At 39.9% G+C, this 25,505-nt stretch overlaps 1 protein-coding gene across 10 annotated transcripts in view; it reads right to left on the reverse strand.

The window, feature by feature from the left end:
- Positions 1–25,505, reverse strand: part of LOC143033825 (5-phosphohydroxy-L-lysine phospho-lyase-like) — a 345,670-nt gene that overhangs the window by 111,755 nt on the left and 208,410 nt on the right. For 8 of the 10 annotated variants that reach the window (XM_076199339.1, XM_076199336.1, XM_076199344.1 and 5 more), the window contains 3 exons: positions 24,568–24,600; positions 9,306–9,445; positions 8,690–8,772 (listed from right to left, as the gene is read on the reverse strand). In XM_076199339.1, coding sequence (XP_076055454.1) covers positions 8,690–8,772; positions 9,306–9,445; positions 24,568–24,600 — 256 coding nt within the window. The remainder of the gene's footprint in view (positions 1–8,689; positions 8,773–9,305; positions 9,446–24,567; positions 24,601–25,505) is intronic. The other 2 variants (XM_076199342.1, XM_076199340.1) reach the window with 1 other exon arrangement.

Genomic DNA, 25,505 nt, shown 5'->3' on the forward strand with positions numbered 1-25,505 from the left:
CCAATAATGTTTGCTATATATATTAATGATATGGATGAAGGAATTGAAAGCTATATGAGCTTCTTTGCAGATGATGCAAAACTACTGAAAAGACTGAACACGGAAGAAGATTGTGAATCACTACAGAGAGATCTAAATAAAGTACAGGAATGGAGTAGGAAGTGGGAGATGGAGTTCAATACAAAGAAGTGTAGTATAATGGAATTTGGAAAAAGCAAAAACAGAATAACAGGATCATATAAATTGGGAGAAGAAGGAATAAAAAGAGTAGAAAATGAGAAGGACCTGTAAGTCATTGTTATGAATTATATGTCACCTGAGAAACATATAAATAAGATTTTTGGAGAAACTTATAATTTAATAAGAACAATCAAAGTTGCATTTACATACCTGGATGAAGAAATGGTGAAGAAAATTCTAATCACCCTGATAAGACCAAGATTGGAATATGCAGCAACAATATGGTCACCAAGTACAAAAAAAATGTATAAAAAAACTTGAAAGAATACAAAGAGCAATTACAAAATTGGCACCAACACTCTCAAAACTATCATATGAAGAGAGACTAGCAAAACTTGAACTACAGACACTAGAGCAAAGAAGAGAGAGAGGAGATTTGATAGCTATTTACAGAATCATGAAAGGCATAGAAATTACTGATAGAGAGAATCTGATAAAATGGGATGATAGAAATACAAGAGGACACGGAAAGAAAATAAAAAAAGACAGCTATAGAAGAGATCTGAAAAAGAACAGCTTTCCTCACGGAGTAATAGACAGTTGGAACAAGTTAGATGAGAAAGTGGTGTGTGCAAAAACAATACAAGAATTTAAAAATAGTTTAGATAAAATGAGATATGAAGACGGGACACCACGAGCATAGCTCCCCTACCCGTAAAATACAACTAGGTACAACTAGGTAAATACACACCACCAACATCTTCCTTCACGTGACCAAACCGTGAAGTACCCCTGATTCCTAAGAACACCTTTTACCCATACACAATATACTATGTAACCTAAATTAATAACCATAATATATTGATGAGCAGAAATAACTAAACATTCTAACCATTGTAAAATAAAATAGTATCCAAAACTTGTATCACTATGATAAATGTAGTAATATTAGAAACTGTACACCATTCATTATTACTGATGCAGGAACTTTGCATATGTACCCCACCGACAGAGAGAAGAGCTGTCAGTCTTGAGGTGGTGGAAAGCAGACAAGGAAGGTCTGCCAGTGTAATAATTTTGTATTAGACTTTTAGAAAGGTCTTGTGATTTTGATTAACCCACCAGGAAAGGCTAGAACATTTACAACTATACTTAACAAGCTAATCCCTCTGAAACTACTACACTCACACTTGTCCCCTTTTCCCTTGTAAAGTGGAACTATAAAGGCACTCCTCCAGTCCTCCAGCACTCTACTCTCTCTTAACCCATTCAATACGATGATGCCTACGTAGGCGGCATGAGGAGCAAGTGGGTAAGCGAGGATGCCGATGTCGGCGTCTTGATTATATATATTGTAGTTGTACCTGTGTGACCCCCATACTCTGTAAACTGGCTTCATCATATTTTCTATGGTTATTAAAATTCACGGGTGAAAGGGAACGAGCAATATAGCGGTAACTTTATTTTTTATAATGTGAGTATTATGCTGCCAGACGTGTGATGTTGCGTCATAATACTTGCATTATCAAAAATAAAGTCACCGCTGTATTGCTCGTTCTCTCTTTCACCGGTGAATTTTGATAACCATAGAAAATATGATGAAGCCAGTTTACAGAGTATGGGGGTCACGCAGGTACAACTACAATAAATATAATCAAGACATCGACATCGGCATCCTCGCGTACCCACTTGCTCCTCATGACGCCTACGTAGGCGTCACCGTATGGAAGGGGTTAAACAAACCTCACCAGCCAGTCCACCATCACTGTACCTCCTTTTTTTAGACATTCTGCATGGCATCCATCCAACCCAGGTGCCTTACCTGCTCTCATCATCTTAACAACTGCCATCACTTCATCCTTCCTTATTTCTTTTCCATTTTCCTCACTCATCACGGTCATTTTTTTAGCACTTCCCACTGCGACTATCTCTCCCTCCCTATCCTCTTTCACATTTAGCATACATATACATACATAAATATACCAAGGCTTTTTCCCCCTTACCAGGGAGGTAGCCAAAAGGGAAAAGGCATAAAATCATTCCCACCCATTCCATCCCTGAATACACTCCACACCCCTCCACCCTCCCTCTTATCTTAGCACCTCCCAGATGACGGGTCATCCCTGCATCTTGTCCACTGCCCTGGGTCAGAAGCAGTGTCGCAAGACACAGCACATCCACAGCAAGGCCGCTTCTTTAAATCAGCGACCCCCCCCTCCCCGTCTCCCCATTGCATAAAAGGAGAAGACAGGGAGAAATCCCTTCGGGCTGTGTCAAATTTTGCTCACACATACTACCTCATCCCCCATCCCCCTGCCCATTCCACCTCATGCATCACAACATCATCCATATACAACCATTCTCCATTCACCCCTGTCTTCTGTCGTCTCCCGTCCTTCCTCAACAGACATTTCCCTCTTCCCCAAAGCCGCCTTCACCCCATCCATCCACCTCATCCTAGGACGTCCCCTCATGTTCACTCCCTCCACATCTGCCTTCCATACTTCTTTTACTAGTCTTTCTTCACTCATTCTTTCCATGTGTCCAAACCATCCTAATACTTTTTCATCAACCCTATCTCCCAACTCCCTTTCCACCCCCGTTCTTCTTCTCACCTCCTCATTTCTCACTCTATCTAGCCTAGTAACCCCCATCATACTTCTCAGACACCTCATCTCAAACAAATTCACACTCCTTCTCTCTTCCTCTTTTATGTTCCATGTTTCTGCCCCATACAGTGCTGTTGGCACAATCACTCCTTCATATAGTCTCCTCTTAGCATCCATTCCCAAATGTCTATTCCTCATTACACTTTTTAATCCACCAAGGCATTTACTCGCTTCTCTCAATCTACATTCTACCTCCACCTTCACTCAACCTTTTCCTGCCACATTTGCACCCAAGTATCTAAAACTATCCACTTCCTCCAGTCACTCTCCCTTAATGCTCACTTCCAGACTACTGCCACTTTCACCCCTTGTACATCTCATCACCTTACTTTTACCCACATTTATCTTTAGCTTTCTTCTATCACATACTCTCCCAAACTCTGTCACCAACTTCCTCAGTCCCTCCTCTGATCCTGCCACAAACACAGTGTCGTCAGCAAACAACAGCTGGCTCACCTCACACTTTTCTCCATTTTCTTTAACCATCTCCAATCCCTGACCCACTACCCTTGCATTTACCTCTCGCACTACCCCATCCATGTATAAGTTGAACAGCCAGGGCGACATAACGCATCCTTGACGAAGTCCCACCTTTACCTCGAACCACTCACTCTCTCCATTTCTAATCCTGACACAAGCTCTACTACTCTCATAAAAACTCTTGACAGCTCCTAGAAGCTTTCTTCCTATCCCATATATCTGCATAACCTCCCACAGTGCCTTTCTGTCTACCCTATCGTAAGCCTTTTCCAGATCCATAAAAGCCAAAACAACATCCTTCCCCTTTCCTATAGCTTTCTCACATATTTGTCTTACCACAAAGATCTGATCTACACAACCTCTACCCGTCCTAAATCCACACTGTTCCTCACCAATTACTCCCTCTCTTCCTCTCCTAATCCTCTCAATCAAGATCTTCCCATAAGCCTTCCCAACTACACTTAACAAGCTAATCCCTCTGAAACTACTACATTCACACTTGTCCCCTTTTCCCTTGTAAAGTGGAACTATGCAGGCACTCCTCCAGTCCTCCGGCACTCTACCCTCTCTCCAGCTAACATTAAATAACCTCACCAACCAGTCCACCATCACTGTACCTCCTTTTTTTAGACATTCTGCATGGCATCCATCCAGACCAGGTGCCTTACCTGCTTTCATCATCTTAACAACTGCTTTCACTTCATCCTTCCTTATTTCTCTTCCATTTTCCTCACTCATCACTCTCATTTTCTTAGCATTTCCCACTGCAGCTATCTTTCCCTCCCTATCCTCCTTCACATTTAGCAACTCCTAAAATATTCTGCCCATCTTCCCCATACTGCCTTCTCTTCCATTATCATCTCTCCATCTGCACCTTTTACCTTTTCTTCTCTACTTGATTCGCCTCCTCTTCCTCTCTTAATTTCTTTCCAAAACATCTTTTTATTACTTTCAAAATTTTCTCTCATACTCTTACCCCACTTCACATCTGCTCTCCTCTTTGCCTCCTTTACCTTTTGCTTTACTTCTCTTTTCTTTTGTTTGTACCTCTCATATGACTCCCTCGTCCTATTTTGTAACCAATCTGTGAAAGCTCACTTCTTCTCTTCTACAACCTTCTTTGTTTCCTCATCCCACCATTCACTACCCTTCCTTCTATTTCCTCCTGTCCTTCTTGTTCCACACACCATCTTTGTGCACTTTGTGACTCCCTCCTTGAACCATCCCCATTCCTCCTCCACACCTAGCTCTACTCTATCCTTCACTCCCTCCCACTCCTCCTTCAGCTTCTTCTTGTACTCCTTCTCCTTTTCCTTTTCATTTAGCAACTCCCTAAAATACTCTGCCCATCTAATGAACAAAGTAGGTATTAAGATCACAGGTTTAGATGAAGCTTTGAAAGTGAAATCAGTAAATGGCATGAATGTTTCTGATAATCCTTATCAACTTTTGGATAGTTATAAAATAAATGAAGATTTACCTATTAAAGGAGTTGAAGCTAAAATATATATGAAAAATGATGCTACTCCTAAACTCATCAAAACAAAGCAAGTGCGCTTAGCGCACAAAGAGTTAATTGATATTGCTGTACAAGAGTTTTTGGACAATGAAATCATAGAACCTGTAGCTTATAGTGACTGGGCTTCACTCCCTGTACCAGATTTGAAAGATTCAGGTAAAATGAGAATTTGTGCTGATTTTAATCATTTAATCAGTCAAATTGATATTGAGAAATACCCATTGCCTAAGCTTGATGAAATCTTGGCTATAGTTGGAGATAATAATGTGTTCTGTAAGCTAGATTTGTGTAATGCATATTTGCAAATAAAGGTTTCTGAAGAAAACCAGAAATACCTTGTTATCTCAACTGAAAAAAGGATTGTTTAAATACAAAAGATTGCCTTTTATTGCACATTTATTAAGTGGTATTGATGGTTTAATTATTTATTTTGATGACATCCTTATTTGTGCCAAGTCAAGAGAAAACCAAAGAAATAAAGTTAAGCTTGTTTTGAATAAATTGGCTTAAGCTAATGTCAAGTTGAATCTGGAAAAATGCAAGTTTCATAAGACTGTAATTGATTTCCTTGGTTATGTGATTTCTGGAGAAGGCTTATCTCCATCACCAAATAAAGTTAAAGCTATTCTTGATGCTCCAGTACCAAAAAACTTACAGGAGGTACAGTCATTTCTTAGATTTGTCACTCATTATAGTAGATTTAACATAAATTTTCTGAAATCTTGTCACCACTCTATACATACATATACCAAAGGCTTTTTCCCCCTTACACATGGGGTAGCCAAAAAGAAAAAGGTATAGAAACCACTCCCACCCATTCCATCTCCTACATATTCCACTCCCCTCCACCCTCCCTCTCATTTTGGCACCTCTTGGATGACGGGTCATCCCTGCATCCTGTCCACTGCCCTGGGTCAGAAGAAATGTTGCAAGACACAGCACATCCACAGCAAGGCCGCTTCATTAATTTGGCGACCCCCCCTCTCCATCCCCTCATGCAGAAAAGGAGAAGACGGGGAGAAATCCCCTCAGGTTGCGTCAAATTCCTCATACATACTTCCTCACCCTCCATCCCCTCCCCCTCATGCATCACAGTATCATCTATACACAACCCTTCTCCATTCACCCCTATCTTCTGTCACCACTCGATGATTTAATAAAAAAAAATGTCAAGTTTGTGTGGTCAAAACCGTGCCAAATAGTTGGACGGTATTCGCAACTGTGGTTGGTAATTTTGCAGAGGATAAAAACGTAACTTCTCTTTGATCAAATTACATGGCAATCACACATTTTAAAGAAAATAGGTCAAATAATGCAACCATATGCTAATTTCTTATACAAAATTGTGCATCTGAGCAAAAACCGTCCTTGTTCAGGTTCAGTCAGTTTTGGTCGGTAATTAGTGAGTCGGACAGTATTCATGGCTGTGGTCGGTAATTTTGCAGAGGATAAAAACATAACTTCTCGTTGATCAAATTACATGGAAATCACACATTTTAAAGAAAATAGGTCAAATAATGCATTCATATGCTAATTTTTTATCTAAAATTGTGCATTTGAGCAAAATCCATCTTTGTTTGGGTTTGGTTGGTAATTAGTGAGACCCAAATGATTCATCTTCATATCTGGGGCTATGTTACATATTTTCTTCCTAACTACTCCCAAAGGCATTTTGTATTTACTCATATCCAATCTTCTTTTGGTTGTCTCCATTTTCCTTCATTTTTCTGTTCTTGTTACACTTAGATCACTTTTCTACATTTCAGTACCACTCGACATAGCCCTCCTTCGATCTGTTTACAACAATTATCAGTCGAAAAATAGCTGGATTTAGGGCTACTTCGTGGAGTGTTCTTAGACACAAAGTTTAGATACTATCTATTAGGTAGGAATTTTGAGTTAAGAACTGATCATAAACCACTTCTTGGACTGTTTGGAAAAAACAAAGCAATTCCAATAAATTCAAATACAAGATTAACCAGGTAGTTAGTTTTGTTGTCACAATATAGCTATGATCTTGTTCATAAAAGTGGTAAAACCAATGTAGTTGCTGATGCTTTGAGTACGTTACCTATTGATGATTGTATTAATTCAGGTACACCAGCTGAAAATGTGACACTTGTAGAAAAGTTCAATGCTTTTAACTTTTCTTTTGACACTGCAGAAAATGACAAAAGAAGATCCTGTACTGAGTAAATTAATTTCTCTTTTAAATTTGGATGGAATAACAATTCAGATGTTTGTAGAGAATATTTTCATGTTAAAAATTATTTATCCATTCATGATGGTGTTGTTCTGTTTAAAAATAGTTATTGTTCCATCTGCCTCAAGAACTAAAGTGTTAGAGCTACTGCATTCCAGTCATAATGGAACTGTTGCAATGAAAGCTGAGGCTAGAGAAAACATTTGGTGGCCTAGGGTTTCTGATGATATTGAAGAGCTTGCAAAAAGTTGTAATGAATGTTGTGTTAGAAATAATCCAGCTTCTTCAAGTAAACTGATGTGGAATTTTGCTAGTAAGCCTTGAGTAGAATTCACATTGATTATTGTGGACCAATAGAAAATAAGTATTTTTTGATTGCAGTAAATTCTTATTCTAAGATTACTGATGTTCAATATAGTTTAAGCATTACTACTGTTAATACTATGGAATTGTTAAGGAAAAGCTTTGCTAATTTTGGTATTCCTGATGTCATTGTTTCTGATAATGCTGCTTATTTTGTTTCTGCTGATATCAAAGAGTTTTATGAAAGGAATGGAATAAAACTGATCAATCCAGCTCCATTACATCCTGCATCCAATGGATTGGCTGAGAGATATGTTAAAAGTTTTAAACAGAGAATGCTAAAATATCAAAGTGGATCAATTAACACAAGAGTTAGTAAGTTTCTGTATAACAGCAGGAAAAACATTCATTCAGGTACAAAAGAAAGCCCTGCTGAAATAATGTTTCACAAAAAATTTAAATCTCCTCTGAACATATGCAAAACAACTAAAACAAAGGAGGAAGTGAACATGTTAGTTAATAAGCAAAATGCTCTTGATTGTGTAGAAAGCAGATTTGAAGTTGGGCAAGCAGTTTTTGCAAAAAAGTATTCTAGAGATGAAACTTGGTTACCAGGCATTATTACTGAGGTTACAGGTGCCAGAAATTATGTTGCAAAAGTGTTCACCGAAATTGGAAATTTAATTTGGCATAGACATTCTGATCAATTGAAAGCCAGGTATAGTACTACTGAAAATTAAAAATAACCAGTTTCTACACCTTCTCTGTTTGATTGTCAAATTGAAAATTTATTAGTTAAACCAAATACTAACATTAATTTTGGAAATCGTGAAACTGTAAGTGACTGTGTTACCAGTGACACCATTTCACAACCTGCAGTTGCCACTGAAGTGCTTCCTAATAATAATAATTTTGACAAACCTATTAATGAACCTTATGTTCTTACTGAGCCAGTATTGAGAAGGTCAAATAGGTCAGTGAAACCTCTTAATAAATCAACTAAATCAATGTACGGTAATGTTTTTATGTTTTGTTGATGTTTTTGCATGCTTTGAGCGCCATGACGTAAACAAAGACAGTGTAATATATGCAGTATTGTGGCAAGCATGGGTTTGGTTTATCCTTCCTAATTGAAGGATATTAATAAAGAAACTGATTGACACACACGGGAAAACCTAAGATATAACAAAAGGAATCACTGTGACACCCATCTATGAGCAATTGACAGTTCCACCATGCATATTTGATGTTGGCAAAATCAAATTATCCAAATGATCTCTAATATAGATAGCTTTTCAATAATTACTTTAGACTATCAAATGACCATACACTCACTTGTAAATCCCCTGTAGATATCTTGGAGGTGGTTCAATGCATCCTGCTACAGTCAGGAATGGTTCACATAGAAAACATGCAATCTGGTAGGATCGAAAAGTGAAATCATCAGATTATACCATCAAACTTTTGCTACAATGACACGACACACTTTTGTTGTTACACAACAAGTATGGCTGAAAATTAAAACAACAGTAACATACAATATGTTACATAGTCATTTTGTGAATGAAGTCTTTTCTAACAAAAAAAAAAAAAGAAAATATGCCCTTACTTACAATACATACATATACCAAGAGTTCTTTCCCCCTTACCAGGAGCCAAAGTCAAAAGGCATAATTCCACTCCCATCCACCACCCCTCCCTCCCTCTCATCTTGGCTCCTCATAGATGATGGGTCATCCCTGCATCTTGCCCATTGTCCTGGGTCAGAAGCAATGCAGTATGACATAGTAACAAGTAACAATACATGAAAAAAAGTAAATTACAAATGGGTTCATTATGTCATTGCAAAATTCTTTTGTTCACATTTTTAACATAAAATATATCACAACAAAATGACCAATGAAATTAGTAGCAGTCATATACTGGCATCAAGTTTATTCATGATACACACCTTTCTCCCTTGACTTTCAATATATTCCAGCATCTGTCTGGCATCTGTCAGGTACTTGTCAATGGCTTCAGGGTCATCATCTCTGTAGGGACCCCGGTAAAGGTCTGGCATCGTCAGAGTATGTACCCAGTCTACTGCAGCTGGGAAAGGGATTCAATATTGTATTTTCTTTTAAATATATGAACTGCTATCCATATGGCTATGACATAAGAAAAACAGTGGGATATTATCTTCTAGTTGCTTATAAACATACATATATCAAACAGACATTTCCCCTTTATAAAGGGGGTGGCTGCCAAGGCATGAACTCACCCTTCACCCATCCCACACCTGGATCACAATAAATATCACTTTGCATGATACTGTAATATGTCTTATATCATCAATTCAATATTACTACTAAACATTCATACATACATATACCAAAGGCTTTTTTCCCCTTACATGGGAGGTAGCCAAAAAAAAACAAAGGCATAAAATCCAATCCCACTCAATCCATTCCCACATACTCCACTCCCATTCACCTCCCTCCTTCCCTCCCATCCCAGCTCCCCCTGGATGACAGGTCATCCTTGGACCTCACCCACCACCCCAAGTCAGAAGCAGTGCTGCAAGACACAGCACACCCACAGCAAGGAATAAACATTCAAATACACTTAACCCAATAATTCTTTGGATTTATAAATCTGAGACTGCCTTCCATTCACCCTTATGAATATATCTATGATGACACAAAATTGCTAAGGAAAGTGAGTACTGAAATGGATTGTGAATTGCTGCAGAGAGATCTGAACAGGGTTTGTGAATGGAGTCAGAAGTGGGAAGTGGACTTCAACATTAAGAAATGTAGCATAATGGAATTTGGTACATACATATACCAAGGCTTTTTCCCCCTTCCAAGGGAGGTAGCCAAAAAGGGAAAGGCATAAAAACACTCCCACCCATTTCATCCCTAAATACACTCCACACCCCTCCCACCCTTCCTCTCATCTGAGCACCTCCTGGATGACGGGTCATCCCTGCACCCTGCCCACCGCCCTGGGTCAGAAGCAGTGTCGCAAGACACAGTACATCCACAGCAAGGCCGCTTCATTTAATCGGCGACCCCCCCTCTCCGTCCCCCTTTGCATATAAGGAGAGGACGGGGAGAAATCCCTTCGGGCTGCGTCAAAAATTACTCACACATACTACCTCACCCCCCCGCCCATTCCTCCTCATGCAGTCACATCATCCATATACAACCATTCTCCACTCACCTCTGTCTTCCGTCCTCTCCCTTCCTTCCTCAACAGACATTCCCCTCTTCCCCAAAGCCCCCTTCACCCCATCCATCCACCTCATCCTAGGACGTCCCCTCATGTTCACTCCCTCCACATCTGCCTTCCATACCTCTTTTACTAGTCTTTCTTCACTCATTCTTTCATGTGTCCAAACCATCCTAATATTCTTTCATCAACCCTATCTCCCAAATCCTTTTTCACCCCTGTTCTCCTCCTCACCTCCTCATTTCTCACTCTATCTAGCCTAGTAACCCCCACCATACTTCTCAGACACCTCATCTCAAACACATTCAAACTCCTTCTCTCTTCTTCTCTTATGTTCCACGTTTCTGCCCCATACAGTTCTGTTGGCACAATCACTCCTTCATATAGTCTCCTCTTCGCATCCATTCCCAAATGTCTATTTCTCATTACACTCTTTAAACCACCAAGGCATTTACTCGCTTCTCTCAATCTACATTCTACCTCCACCTTCACTCCACCTTTTCCTGCTACACTTGCACCCAAGTATCTAAAACTATCCACCTCCTCCAGTCGCTCTCCCTTAATGTTCACTTCTAGTCTACTGCCACTTTCACCCCTTGTACATCTCATCACCTTACTTTTACCCACATTTATCTTTAGCTTTCTTCTATCACATACTCTCCCAAACTCTGCCACCAGCTTCCTCAATCCCTCCTCTGACCCTGCCACAAGCGCAGTGTCGTCCGCAAACAACAGCTGGCTCACCTCCCACTTTTCTCCATTTTCTTTAACCATCTCCAATCCCTGACTCACTACCCTAGCATTCACCTCTCGCACCACCCCATCCATGTATAAGTTGAACAGCCAGGGCGACATAACGCATCCTTGACGAAGTCCCACCTTTACTTCAAACCACTCACTCTCTCCATTTCCAATCCTAACACATGCTCTACTACTCACATAAAAACTCTTGACAGCTCCCAAAAGCTTTCCTCCTATCCCATAAATCTGCATAACCTCCCACAGTGCCTTTCTGTCTACCCTATCATAAGCCTTTTCCAGATCCATAAAAGCCCAAAAAACATCCTTCCCCTTTCCTATAGCTTTCTCACATATCTGTCTTACAACAAAGATCTGATCTACACAACCTCTACCTGTCCTAAATCCACACTGTTCCTCACCAATTACTCCTTCTGTTCCTCTCCTAATCCTCTCAATTAAGATTCTCCCATAAGCCTTCCCTACTACACTCAACAGGCTAATCCCTCTGAAATTACTACATTCACACTTGTCCCCTTTTCCCTTGTAAAGAGGAACTATACAGGCACTACTCCAGTCCTCCGGTACTCTACCCTCTCTCCAGCAAACATTAAATAATCTCACCAACCAGTCCACCATCACTGAACCTCCCTTTTTCAGACATTCTGCATGACATCCATCCAGACCAGGTGCCTTACCTGCTTTCATCATCTTTACAACTGCCTTCACCTCATCCTTCCTTATTTCTCCTCCATTCTCCTCACTCATCACTCTCATTTTCTTCGTATTTCCCACTGCAGCTATCTTTCCTTCCCTATCCTCCTTCACATTCAACAACTCCCTAAAATATTCTGCCCATCTTCCCCTCACTGCCATCTCTTCCATTATCAACTCTCCATCTGTACCTTTTACCTTTTCTTCCCTACTTGATTCGCCTCCTCTTCCTCTCTTAATTTCTTTCCAAAACATCTTTTTATTACTTTCAAAATTTTCTGTCATACTCCTACCCCATTTCACATCTGCTCTCCTCTTTGCCTCCTTTACCTTTTGCTTTACTTCTCTTTTCTATTCTTTGTACGTCTCATATGACTCCCCTGTCCTCTTTTGTAACCAATCTGTGAATGCTCGCTTCTTCTCTTCTACAACCTTCTTTGTTTCCTCATCCCACCATTCACTACCCTTTCTTCTATTTCCCCCTGTCCTTCTTGTTCCACACACCATCCTTGCACACTTTAAGACTCCCTCCTTGAACCATCCCCATTCCTCCTCCACACCCATCTCTGCTCCATCCTTTACTCCCTCCCACTCCTCCTTCAGCTTCTTTTCGTACTCCTTCTCCTTTTCCTTTTCATTCAAGGAGTTCACTCTAAGAACCTCCCTACCTTTTGTCCCTTTCCTCTTTCTCCATCTATCCTCCACTCTCAGCTTACCTTCCACCAAAAAATGATCTGATATTCCCCCACCCTCTCCCCTTAGCACATGTACATCCTTAACTCTTCCTATCATAATCCTATTTACCACTACATAATCCATTAGCGCTCTATCTACTACCCTTCCCTCCACCACCCTCTCCCATGTGTACTTATGCTTGACTTTCTTCCGAAACACTGTATTTGCTATCATCAACTCTCTTTCTAGACACATTTCCACCATCAACTCTCCACTACGATTCTTTCCTGGAACTCCACACTTCCCAACCACTCCATCGATTGGACCATTTCCTACCCTAGCATTAAGGTCTCCCAGTACTATTACATTGACATTTCTTCCTAAACCCTCTATGCAATCATTTAAATCTATCCAAAAGGCCTCCCTTTCCTCCACGCTCTTCTCACTGCCAGGCCCATATGCACTTACAAAAACCCACATCTCCCTTCCCAGTTTCACCTTCATCCACATTATCCTTGAGGAAACCTCCTTCCACTCCACCACCTGCTTACCTATCTCCTCACTTACTAGAATAGCCACCCCTTCCCTCCCTCGCCCTCTCTTCACTCCTGATAACCTCCCACTTACACTCCCAAACTTACACTCACCCTTCCCTTTCAACTTAGTTTCACTCAAAGCCAACACATCCATCTTTCTTCTCACAAACATACTACCTATCTCTTCCCTTTTACTCTCATCTGTACCACATCCACGCACATTAAAAGACCCAAACCTTAGGGTGCTGGCCCGAGGCCCTCCAGCACCCCTTATGCCTTCACTTTTGTCTTTAGGATGTGTGCCCCATGGGGCTACAGGGAGAAGGATGCCTAGTCCCTCTCCCCGTCCCTTTTTTCTCGCCTCTTACGATCCAAGTGGGATACTTGGTGGCAGTATTCTTTTCCCCCACCACAGGGAATTCCCCCATCACAGAAAGATAATACTCAGAGAAATGGTACAGGACAGCAACAAGGGGTTGGGGGACAGCATAACGGAGGGACAGTAGTAGTATAAAAGTGTCATCATTTCTCTATGAACAGAATTTCTTCTATCATAGACAAAATGATGTGAGGCTCTGGTCCGTAGGGGCGCCCCATATAGACCCTAAAGTATCGACTGCATGCTACTTTGCCACAATAACAAGCAGCCAATACCCCAGAATTTGGTAAAAGTGAAAAAAGAATATCAGGACAATATAAAATTAGTACAAAGGAAATAAAGAAAGTGGGATCTGAAAAAGACCTGGGAATAATCACAAAGAATATGTTCCCTGATAAACAGATAAATAAAACTGTCAGAGAAACCTATACCTTACTAAGATCAATAAAGGTGGCTTTTACCTACTTAGACGAAGAAATGGTTAAGAAAATACTAGTCACACTGATAAGGCCAAGACTGGGATACATTGTGACACTATGATCACCCAGTACTAAAAAGAATATAAAGAAAATTGAAAGAATCCAAAGAGCAACTACAAAGATGGCCCCAACACTTCAAAACTGTCATATGAGGATTGTCAAATCTGGAATTACTGACTGAAACAAAGAGAAAGAGGAGATTTGTAGACCATCTATAGAATCATGAGAGGCATGGAAGTCCTTGATAGAGTAGACTTACTAAATTGGGATAAGAGAAATACAAGGGGACATGAAAGGAAGCTCAAATTTTTTCTCATACATACTTCCTCACCCCCCATCCCCTATCCACTCCCCTTCATGCATCACAGCCTCATCTATACACAACCCTTCTCCATTCACCCCTATCTTCTGCCCTCTCCCATCCTTCCTCTACAGACATTCCTCTCTTTTGTAATGCCCCTTTCACCCCATCCATCCATCTCATCCTAGGATGCCCCCTCATATTCACTCCTTCCACACTTCTTTTACTAATCTTTCTTCACTCATTATTTCCATGTGTCCAAACCATCCCAATACTCTTTCATCAACCCTATCTCCCAGCTCCTTTTCCACCCCTGTTCTCCTCCTCACCTCCTCATTTCTCACTCTATCTAGCCTAGTAACCCCTATCATACTTCTCAGACACTTCATCTCAAACACATTCAAACTCCACCTCTCTTCCTCTCTCATGTTCCATGTTTCTGCCCCGTACATTGCTGTTGGCACAATCACTCCTTCATATAACCTCCTCTTAGCATCCATTCCCAGATGTCTATTTCTCATTACACTTTTTAACCCACCAAGGCATTTACTCACTCCTCTCAATCTACATTCTACCTCCACCCCTACTCCTCCTTTTCCTGTCACATTCGCACCCAAGTAACTGAAACTATCCACTTCCTCCAGTTTCTCACCCTTAATGCTCACTTCCAGCCTACTGTCACTTTCTCCCCTTGTATGTCTCATCACCTTTTACCCACATTTATCTTCAGCTTCCTTCTTTCACACACCTTCTCAAACTCTGTCACTAACTTCCTCAATCCCTCCTCTGATCCTGCTACAAGCACAGTGTCATCAGCAAACAACAACTGGCTCACTTCACACTTTTCTCCATTTTCTTTAATCACCTCCAACCCCTGACCCACTACCCTTGCATTCACCTCTCTCACCACCCCATCCATGTAAAGATTGAAAAGCCAGGGCAACATAACACACCCCTGATGAAGTCCCACCTTTACCTCGAACCATTCACTCTCTCCATTTCTAATCCCAACGCAAGCTCTACTACTCTCATAAAAACTCTTGACTGCTCTTAACAGCTTTCCTCCTATCCCATATATCTGCAGTACCTCCCACAGTGCCTTCCTGTCTACCCTGTCATAAGCCTTTTCCAGATCCATAAAAGCCAAAAAAACATCCTTACCTTTTCCTATAGCTTTCTCACATATCTGTCTTACCACAAAAATCTGACCTACACATCCCCTACCTGTCCTAAAACCACACTGTTCCTTGCCAATTACTCCCTCTGTTCCTCTCTCAATCCTCTCAATCAAGACCCTCTCATAAGCCTTCCCAACTACACTCAACAAGCTGATCCCTCTGTAACTACTACACTCACACTTGTCCCCCTTTCCTTTGTAAAGCGGAACTATACAGGCACTCCTCCAGTCTTCTGGCACTCTACCCTCTCTTAAACAAACATTAAATAACTTCACCAGCCAGTCCACCATAACTGTACCTCCTTTCTTCAGACATTCTGCATGCCATCCATCCAACCCCGGTCCCTTACCTGCTCTCATCATCTTAACAGCTGCTTTCACTTCATCCTTCCTTATTTCTCCTCCATTTTTCTCACTCATCACTCTCATTTTTTTAGCGCTTCCCACTGCAACTACCATTCCCTCCCTATCCTCCTTCACATTTAGCAACTCCCTAAAATACTCTGCCCACCTTCCTCTCACTGCTCTCTCTTCCATTATCATCTCTCCACCTGCACCCCTTACCTTTTCTTCTCTACTTGATTCACCTCCTCTTCCTCTTTTAACTTCCTTCCAAAACATCTTTTTATTACTTTCAAAATTTTCTGTCATACTCTTTCCCCATTTCACATCTGCTCTCCTCTTTGCTTCCTTTATATTATGCTTAACTTCCTTTCTCTTTACTTTGTACCTCTCATACAATTCCCTCGTCCCAATTTGTAGCCAATCTATGAATGCCTGCTTCTTCTCTTCTACACCCTTCTTTGCTTCCTCATCCCACCACTCACTACCCTTCCTTCTATTTCCTCCTGCCCTCCTTGTTCCACACACCATCTTTGCACACCTTATGACTCCCTCCTTGAACCATCCCCATTCCTCCACTCCTAGTTCTACTCTATCCTTTACTCTCTCCCACTCCTCTCTCAACTTCTTCTTATACTCATTCTCCTTTTTTTCTTCATTTAAGCAGTTCACTCTAAGTACCTCCCTACATTCTGCCCTTTTCCTCTTTCTCCACCTGTTATCCACTCTCAATTTACCTTCCACCAGGAAATGATCTGATATTCCCACACTCTCTCCCCTTAGAACATGTACATCCTTACCTCTTCCTACCATACTCCTGGTCACCACTATATAGTCCATTAATGCTCTATCTGCCATCCTTCCATCCACCACCCTCTCCCATGTGTACTTATGCTTGACTTTCTTCTTAAACACTGTATTTGCTATCATCAACTCTCTTTCAAGACACATCTCCACCATCAACTCTCCACTACAATTTCTGCCTCGAAATCCATACTTTACAATCACTCCGTCAATTGGTTCATTTCCTACCCTAGCATTTAGGCCTCCCAACACAACTATATTGACATTTCTTCCTAATCCTTCTATGCACTCATTTATATCTACCCAAAATGCCTCCCTTTCCTCTATGTTCTTCTCACTACCAGGCCCATACGCACTTACAAAAATCCACATCTCCTTTCCCAGCTTCACCTTCATCCACATCAACCTTGATGACACCTCCTTCCACTCCACTACCCGCTTACTTATCTCTTCACTTACTAGTATAGCCACCCCTTCTCTCCCTCGTCCCCTCTTCACTCCTGAGTAACTCCCAGCTACACTCCCAAACTCACAGTTGCCCTTTCCTTTCATTTTAGTTTCAAAGCCAACACATCCATCTTTCTTCTCACAAACATACTGCCTATCTCTTCCCTTTTACTCTCATCTGTACCACATCCACACACATTAAAAGACCCAAACCTTAGGGTACTGGTTGGAAAACTCCCAGACCCTCTTATGCCTTTTCTTTCTTTTTTTAGGAATGTCCCCTTTTGGGGCTACAAGTAGTAGGACTCCTAATCCCATCCCCCATCCCTTTTTTGTCGCCTTTTACAACTCAAGTGAAAATACTTGGTGGCAGTATTCTTTTCCCCCACCACAGGGTAGGTAGGTGAAAAAAGGAAATGAATATTCAGAGAAATGGTACAGGACAGTAACAAGGGGTTGGGGGACAGCATAACGGAGGGACAGTCGTAGTATAAAAGTGTCATCATTTTTCTATGTACAGAGTTTTCCTCTAACACAGACAAAATTATGTGTGATCTGGTCCGTAGGGGTGCCCCACAGAGACCCTAAAGTATCAACTGCATGTTATTTACCTAGTTGTATTTTGCGGGAGAGCTATGCTCATAGGGACCCACAGTTGTATCTTTCCGCATCCAGTTCTTTCTTAAAATCATGTATAGTTTTAGCACTCACTGTTTTCTCTTTCAATTTATTCCATGTATCTATCACTCTATGTGGAAAGCTATTCTTTTTCAGATCTCTTCTGTAACTGTCCTTCTTAAGTTTCATCTTGTGTCCCCTTGTATTTCTTCTGTCCCATTTAAGTAGATCATCCCTGTCAGGAATTTCCATCCTTTTCATAATTCTATAGATGGTTATCAAATCACCTCTTTCTCTTCTTTGCTCAAGAGTTAATAAGTTTAGTTTGTCCAGTCTTTGTTTGTATGTCAACTTGCTGAGTGTTGGTGCCATCTTTGTTAGTGTTCTTTGAATTCTTTCTAGTTTATGTTTTTTTCTTTTTGTACTGGGTGTCCATTGTGATGCTGCATACTCTAATTTTGGTCTTATCAGTGTAACTTAGATTTTCTTCATCATTTCCTTGTCCATGTAGTCAAAGGTCACTTTCATTGATCTTATTAAGTTGCAGGTTTCTCCAACTATTTTGTTTACATGTTTGTCTGGTGTCATGTCATTTGAAATGATCACTCCTAGGTCTCTCTAAGTTTACTTTTGTAACTTCTTTTGTTCCAATTTAGTATTGACCGGATATTCTATTTTTGCTTTTTCCAAATCCCATTACACTACATTTTTTAATGTTGAAATTCACTTTGTTCTTTTTACTCCAATTGCAAATTTTGTCCAGATCTCCCTGAAAAGATTTACAGTCTTCTTCGTTACTCACTCTCTTCAATAGTTTTGCATCGTCTGCAAAGAAGTTTATATACCATTTAATTCCTTCATCCATGTCATTTATATAAATAGCAAACATTATTAGAGCCAACACAGAGCCTCATTTCTCACTTATCATGTTTACTCATTTTGAGTTCTTTTCTCTAAGTATCACTCTCATTTTTCTTCCTTCCAAGAAGTCTTCCATCTATTCCAATAATTTTCCTTGTATTCCACCTATTACTTCAATTTTTCTTAGTAGTTTTTTGTGTGGTACTTTGTCAAAAGCCTTTTGTAGGTCCAGGAAGGCAAAATCTGCCCAGCCATCTCTTTCTTGTATTATGTCTAGCAATCTTGAGTAAAAGCATATTAAGTTTGTAGTCATGATCTTCCACTTCTAAATCCAAATTGGTTGAGGTTTAATATTTTGTTCTTTTCCAAGTGTTTAGTCCATTTGTTTTTAATAACTTTCACATATTTTTGCAATTTTGCTTGTAAAGGACACTGGTCTATAATTTGTTGTGTTTTCTTTATTTCCCCCATTATATATTGGTACAATATTAGCATTTTTCCAGTCTTGTGGGACTTTTCCTTCTTTGAGTGAGAAGTCAATTATCTTGTGTATTTTGTCTGTGAGTTTGGCTATTCATTCTTTTAATATCCAGTTCACTATTCCATCTGGTCCATGTGACTTTCTGACATTGAGTTTCTTTATTTGGTCCCTTATTTCTTTCTGTGTCACCATTATTTCTTTCATTTTAGAGGATCCTTCCTGGTGACTATCATCCCACAATTGTAAGCTTTCAATTATAAAAACAGACTTGAAGTGTCTGTTCACTACTTCAGCCATTTCTACATCTTCTGTGTATTCTTGATTTCTTTCACGCAGTTTTATTATTTCGTGTTTGTCTTTAAGTTTCTCGTTTACATATCTGTAAAATAGTTTAGGTTGATCTTTGGATTTTGCTATTACAGTTGTACCTCGGTACTCGACCATAATCCGTTCTGAGGTGGTGGTCGAGCACCGATTTGTTCGAACACTGAAACCAAATTTCCCCTTATCACTGTCTTTCTTTGGACCCATTATTAAGGGCTAGAGCAACACGAAAAAGTTTAAATCTGGGAAGAAATACTCGAACAAACTGCGTACGTCTTACTCCGCTGGCGGTCTGAGTCGAACTGACGCTTACCCGCTGTTCGAGCTAGTCGAGTACCGAAAATCTGTTCGAGGTCCGATGCATTGTCTACTCGAATTTTTTGGTCGAGCACCGATTTGGTCGAGTATAGAGGCGGTCGAGTACCGAGGTACGACTGTATATCTTTTTCATAGTTTCTTTTTTCCTCTCTTTGTATGTCTACGTATTCATTTCTCAGTTTAATGCATGTTTGCCATTTAGTCTCTTTTTCCATCTTTTCCAAGCTTTGTCTCTTCTATCTTTAGCATCGCTACACTTTTTATTATACCAGTACTTTATGTACTCCCTTTTCTGTTTCTTTTTAGGCACATATTTGTCTGTTCCCTCTTTATATATTTCTTTGAAAATGTTTCTTTGAAAATGTTTCGTCATTTGCAATTTTTCCCCAACAGGCATTTTGAATTTTTTTTTCCAAGTTTCACAAAATCAGTTTTGTTGTACATCAATCTTCCTTCTCTATGTTTCTCATTCCTTCTTACCACATTGTGTTCCTTAAGTTCGATCTCCATTAGTATGTGGTCACTCTTCCCAATTGGTGTTTTATAATTTATTTCTTCCACTATTTCTGGTTCAGAGGTGAATATCAAATCTAGTCTCGATGGTTCTTCGTTTTGTCTAAATCTAGTACTTTTTTTAACCCATTGTGTCAATGTGTAATATATGGTCATATCCAGTAGGACATTTCCCCAGAGTTCATCTCCACCTCCTATTGTCAATGCTTCCCAATTTATTTCCTTTGCATTAAAGTCACCCATAATTACTATATTTTCTCCATATTTCAGTGTCTCTGTTAATTCATTCTTTGTGTCTTCTAGTAATTTTGAGTGTTCGCTGTCAGTCCAGGTCTTAGTTTTTGGTGGCACATACAGTAAACAACTATAAACCTTCTGCTTTTGTGATTAATTCCACATTATCTTTTCCTTCTGTTGCCTTTATTACATTTAGGTCCTTTCTAGTCAATACCATGACTCCTCCCCCTGTTTGTCTGTCCTATTTTTTAATCAAATGTTGTATAATCCTTGTCCCACCATATTTGATTGTATAGGATCTTTCAGTTTTGTCTCTGCAATTCCCATTATGTCAATTTTCTCTATTGACAGATAGTCATTCAATTCATTTAATCCTGAAATCCTACCGTCCATATTTGTATATGCCATTTTTAATTTTTTCTTTTCTTCTCTTTTTTTGGTTCAAGTTTCCATTTTTCTGATGTACCATTTTCTCAGTCTCGGATCTAACACTCTCCAAAAATAACTCGTTTTTATTCCGTCTCTGTTCTTTTCTCGTTTTTTTTCCTTGGCCTCACTTCTCAGTTCCCTATCTTTCTCTAATTCCTCAGCATTCATTTCCTTTTTTATCCATACATTTTTTGTATTTTTCACTATTTGCTAGTTTTGCTGCTTTTGATAGTACTTCTGCTATCATTTGTGTTCTTAGTTTGATTTTCATTGGTTTGTGATTTTTTTTCTTTTGAGTATGTACCCATCCTGTGTACGTCATTGATTTCTGTATCTAGATTTTGTCCTTCTTCTTGGACCACTTTTAGAATCTCCTTCACAATTTCTTTCTCTTCCTTTTCCCTTTGGTATTTGTGTACATTGTGTTTTTCATTTATACCATAAACCACAATGCATTTCTTTTTGTCCACTGTGTCTCTCACCCAATTTTCCTTCTCTTTGATCACCTTGATCACTGTTTCCTTTGCATTCTCTTCTACCTGCTGCTGTACTATTTCTGTGAATGATAGTTTTTGACTTTTGCATTCCTTTTTCCACTGGTTTTTTATTTCGTTCAGATCAGTTTCTTTGATTGATTCTTCCATTTTTTCAGTTACTGCTTTCAATTGTTCTTTTACCTCTTTTTTCAGTTCATCATTTGTATTTCTAACCTCATTTTCCTTTTTCTCTTTTTATCGCACTTAGTTAACTTTTTAGTTCATTTAATTCCCTTAGAATTACCTTGTTTGTTGTACATAGGTTGGTTACTTCTAATTGCAAAGCTTTGTAGTCTAATCTTAAATCGATCACTTCATCTGCTAAGTTGTTAATTTCCTCTGTTTTGTATTGCTCTGCTAATCCTAAAATCTCTCTCAGTGTCCAAGGTTTTCTCCATTGTTTTCCCTTGCCTCCTAAACCCCGAGAAATATTCATTACTGTACTTACGTACCTGCTGGTCACTTTGGGAATGTCATTTAAACATGTTTTTCCTGGATTTGTTCAGTCCTCTCTTCGTTGGTTCATTGATTCTTCCTTCTTTATTGCTTTCATTTTGTATTAAACTATTTACCCAAGAACTGGATCAGATACAAACCCTGGCAGTCCCACGAAAATATATTGTTACTCTCCGCAATAACAATTAGGTATCAAAGGGAGATGGCAGCTATGCTGAATATCGAAGATGATGATGATGCCATTGAAGGGAGAGATAACATGGTTTGGTCCGCTATCTATCACTGATCCCAGTGATATTGGTGCTACGAAGATACAAAACAAAACAAAACAAGGCAAGCAAGGCCTGTTGCAGGACCTTGGCATGAAGATACATACACAAAATGGTGTAATAATGGTGGTAACGGGAAAACATTCATGAATAAAAGGAAATAGGCTTAATGGTATGAACATGCGGAAAGTAGATATTGTTTCCATTCACCTAGGCAAGAATATACATTCTATGAATTTGTTGCTCGATTTCGAAGATTATAGTGGGGAAGGGGAACTGGAGGTTTTGGTTGAGAGGATTGTTGATGGTCCTGTATTGGAGGGATATGGTGATTCTGTGAAAGAATGGTCTCTATGTTGAGGCCACAGGGAACTCTTTTGATATGATATTTTTGCATGATGGTCTCTGTAAGATTGTGCAAACTGAGTGCTTTAACTTTGTTCTTTGACTGATATCCAAAGATACGATAGGTTCCAGAGAGTTTGGTGGAGAGCATTGAAGTGGAGGTGTGGTCAGAGATGCAAACAATGTAAACATCAATGATATTTACAGGGCATTTTTTTCCCAGAGTTTCATTGATTTGGACATATGTGAGGAATTAGTGTACCTGTTTTGCTTGGAATGCATGTCTACAGCTGGTAGTGAAATAGAGTTAGAGCCATAGGAATGTGTGTGTCTGTGTGTCAGTGCAATTTTAGTTAACAGTTGGTGCATCCTCGTGTGATGAAGCAGAGTGAATTTGAGCAGTTGTGCTTGAATTAATTGCCTGCTCAGCCATGTTGACATGGCTGAGTCTGTGGGAATTTGCAGATGGCAATGCAGGAATGAAATGATTAGCATAAATGATGCCATACTGAGCAGAGTAAATGATGTTATGTTGCTTCATCAATGCTAAGCCCATGAGGATATCAGCAGGAAAGTAGATGTCAGCTATGTAGGTGGTAACAGGAATGGCTGGGAACTCATCTTTGAAACTAATGTTTAGTGAGAATTTACCAATGATTGGGAAGGGTACACCATCTACATTGCAAAGGTTCACACAGGGGGGGGTTTCCAAAATGGTGACACATTTTGTTTCAGTTTGGAAGTTGTTGAAACTGTGTATAGACATGATATTAACTGGGGAGCCTGTGTCAAGAAATATTTTCACTTTGGTGATGTATGTCTTGATCTTGCGTTATGTATTTACCTATTTGTATTTTGTATTTTACGGGAAGGGGAGCTATGCTCGTGGTGTCCCGTCTTCATATCTCATTTTATCTAAACTATTTTTAAATTCATGTATTATTTTTGCACACACCACTTTCTCATCTAACTTGTTCCAACTGTCTATTACTCTGTGAGGAAAGCTGTTCTTTTTCAAATCTCTTCTATAGCTGTCTTTTTTTATTTTCTTTCCGTGTCCTCTTGTATTTCTATCATCCCATTTTATCAGATTCTCTCTATCAGTAATTTCTATGCCTTTCATGATTCTGTAAATAGCTATCAAATCTCCTCTCTCTCTTCTTTGCTCTAGTGTCTGTAGACCATGTGGCCTGTGCTATCGTGTGTGTGCTAGCTATGGGTACCGCCTGGTTTTGTATACGAGTGATATCTTGGTCCGTGTCAGAGAATTTGCTGGTGAATTTGTCTAATGTGATACCTTGTAAGGGTGCTGGCTTTCTGGAGTGTGTCTGGTTATAATTGTGAGAGAAGGCTAAAGTATGCAATGAGGGAGACTACGTTTTCCAATAAAATTGTGTTGTCCAAGATCCAGTCTGAGTTTCTGAGGCTTTCTCTGAGTTCACTCTTAGATGCTGAAGTTATTTTGACTGTCTTTTCTTTAGTGGTGTGTGGGCCATGATTGTAAGTTTTTGCCAAGGAGGATAGGAAGAAAGTGCTCCAAGTGGCTCAAAAATAGCAAATTACTTTTTAAATTGTTCTACAAATTGATCAAATTAATGTGTTTCCTCAAATAAGTCAGACTGAATGACATCACCAGCTAATATGTCATGCTTGTCTATTTTGAATGTTAAGATTATCTTTGCTTTATCACCTGTGACATTCCTAAGTAGTTTTTCTGAGTTAACCTCAGTGAGGAAATTATGTACAGGGATGTTCCTGCCATTGAAGAGTGGTAATGTTGTCTCATCTTTTATGACTGATAAGATTTTGTGTTGTCATGGTGTTGTAAGTAGGTGAATTTTCTGAAGAGTTGGAAGTAGAAGGGGGGACATGGTTGGTAGAAATGTAGCTTCGTTTTGTGTATAGGGTTGGTTTGTCGAGTCAGAGAAGGCTTAGGACACTTTCATGTATTGAATAAAATATGTGTGGAGACTGCTTTTCTCCTAGGTGGCACTGAGAATGGAAAAATATCTACTTACCCAAGGTGATGTTGGAGTAAGGCGGTGATGGTGCTGCAATGGGGTGAGAAGATGGAAACAGGGAAACAATTAGTAACTGATCATGGGAAATGAGTTAGAAAATATGTAACCAGGATGTGTAGGAATATGAAGCAATAAAAGAAAATAATGGGGAGATCTTGCGTAGCAAGATGCAGGGAGGTGGGGGAGCATTGGCTCGTAGATGCTACAATGATCATTGGTGCGTAAGGGGGGGAGATGGTCCAACTTGTGCAATGGTGGAGAAGGGTGGTCCAACGTCTCTGTGTTGACGTGGTGGAACAGCGGGCATCATGGATGCAGGAGAAATGCCTCTGAGGGAGATGTCCTCATAGATGCTGGAGAATGCATCTCTGTGTTGATGTGGTGGAGGCAGCAGGCATCGTGGGTGTTGGAGAATACCTGGGGAGGGGGGGATTTCCTTGTCATAGATGCTGTAAGATGCACAGCGTAGAAGTGGGGCTTGGCTTTGTAGTTGGATGGTGGAAGATGCAGCTAAGAGGGATTAGTGTAGCAGTGCTTCACTTCATATTTGGGTGGTGGACAGTGCTGTTACGAGGGGTTGCCTCATATGTAAGATACTTCAGCAAAGACTGAAGCCACTGTTGCTGAACTGTTTGCTTCAGAGTGGCACTGGTGCTTCAAAGGAATTAGTGTTGCTGCTTTGACGTCCACCACTGTAGAATGTAGTGTAGGTTTCATAATCCCTTGCTGACCACCAGAATGTAGGTTGTAAGTTACACTACATTGAGAAATTGGTGGTGAAATAAACTCAGGAGGTCTTCTTGACTTTACTAAGAACGACAGTGTTCTGATTTACAAATACTCAGTAAGCTCCAATCAAAACTTGGAGGGTTGCCAGAAACATATTCTATCTACATATGTACAAGGGTTGCCAAACATGGTAATAGTAGGCTGTT

This window comes from Oratosquilla oratoria, chromosome 16 (genome assembly GCF_046742065.1).
Source record: "Oratosquilla oratoria isolate Oo_2021 chromosome 16, ASM4674206v1, whole genome shotgun sequence".
Taxonomy (NCBI): Eukaryota; Metazoa; Arthropoda; class Malacostraca; order Stomatopoda; family Squillidae; genus Oratosquilla; species Oratosquilla oratoria.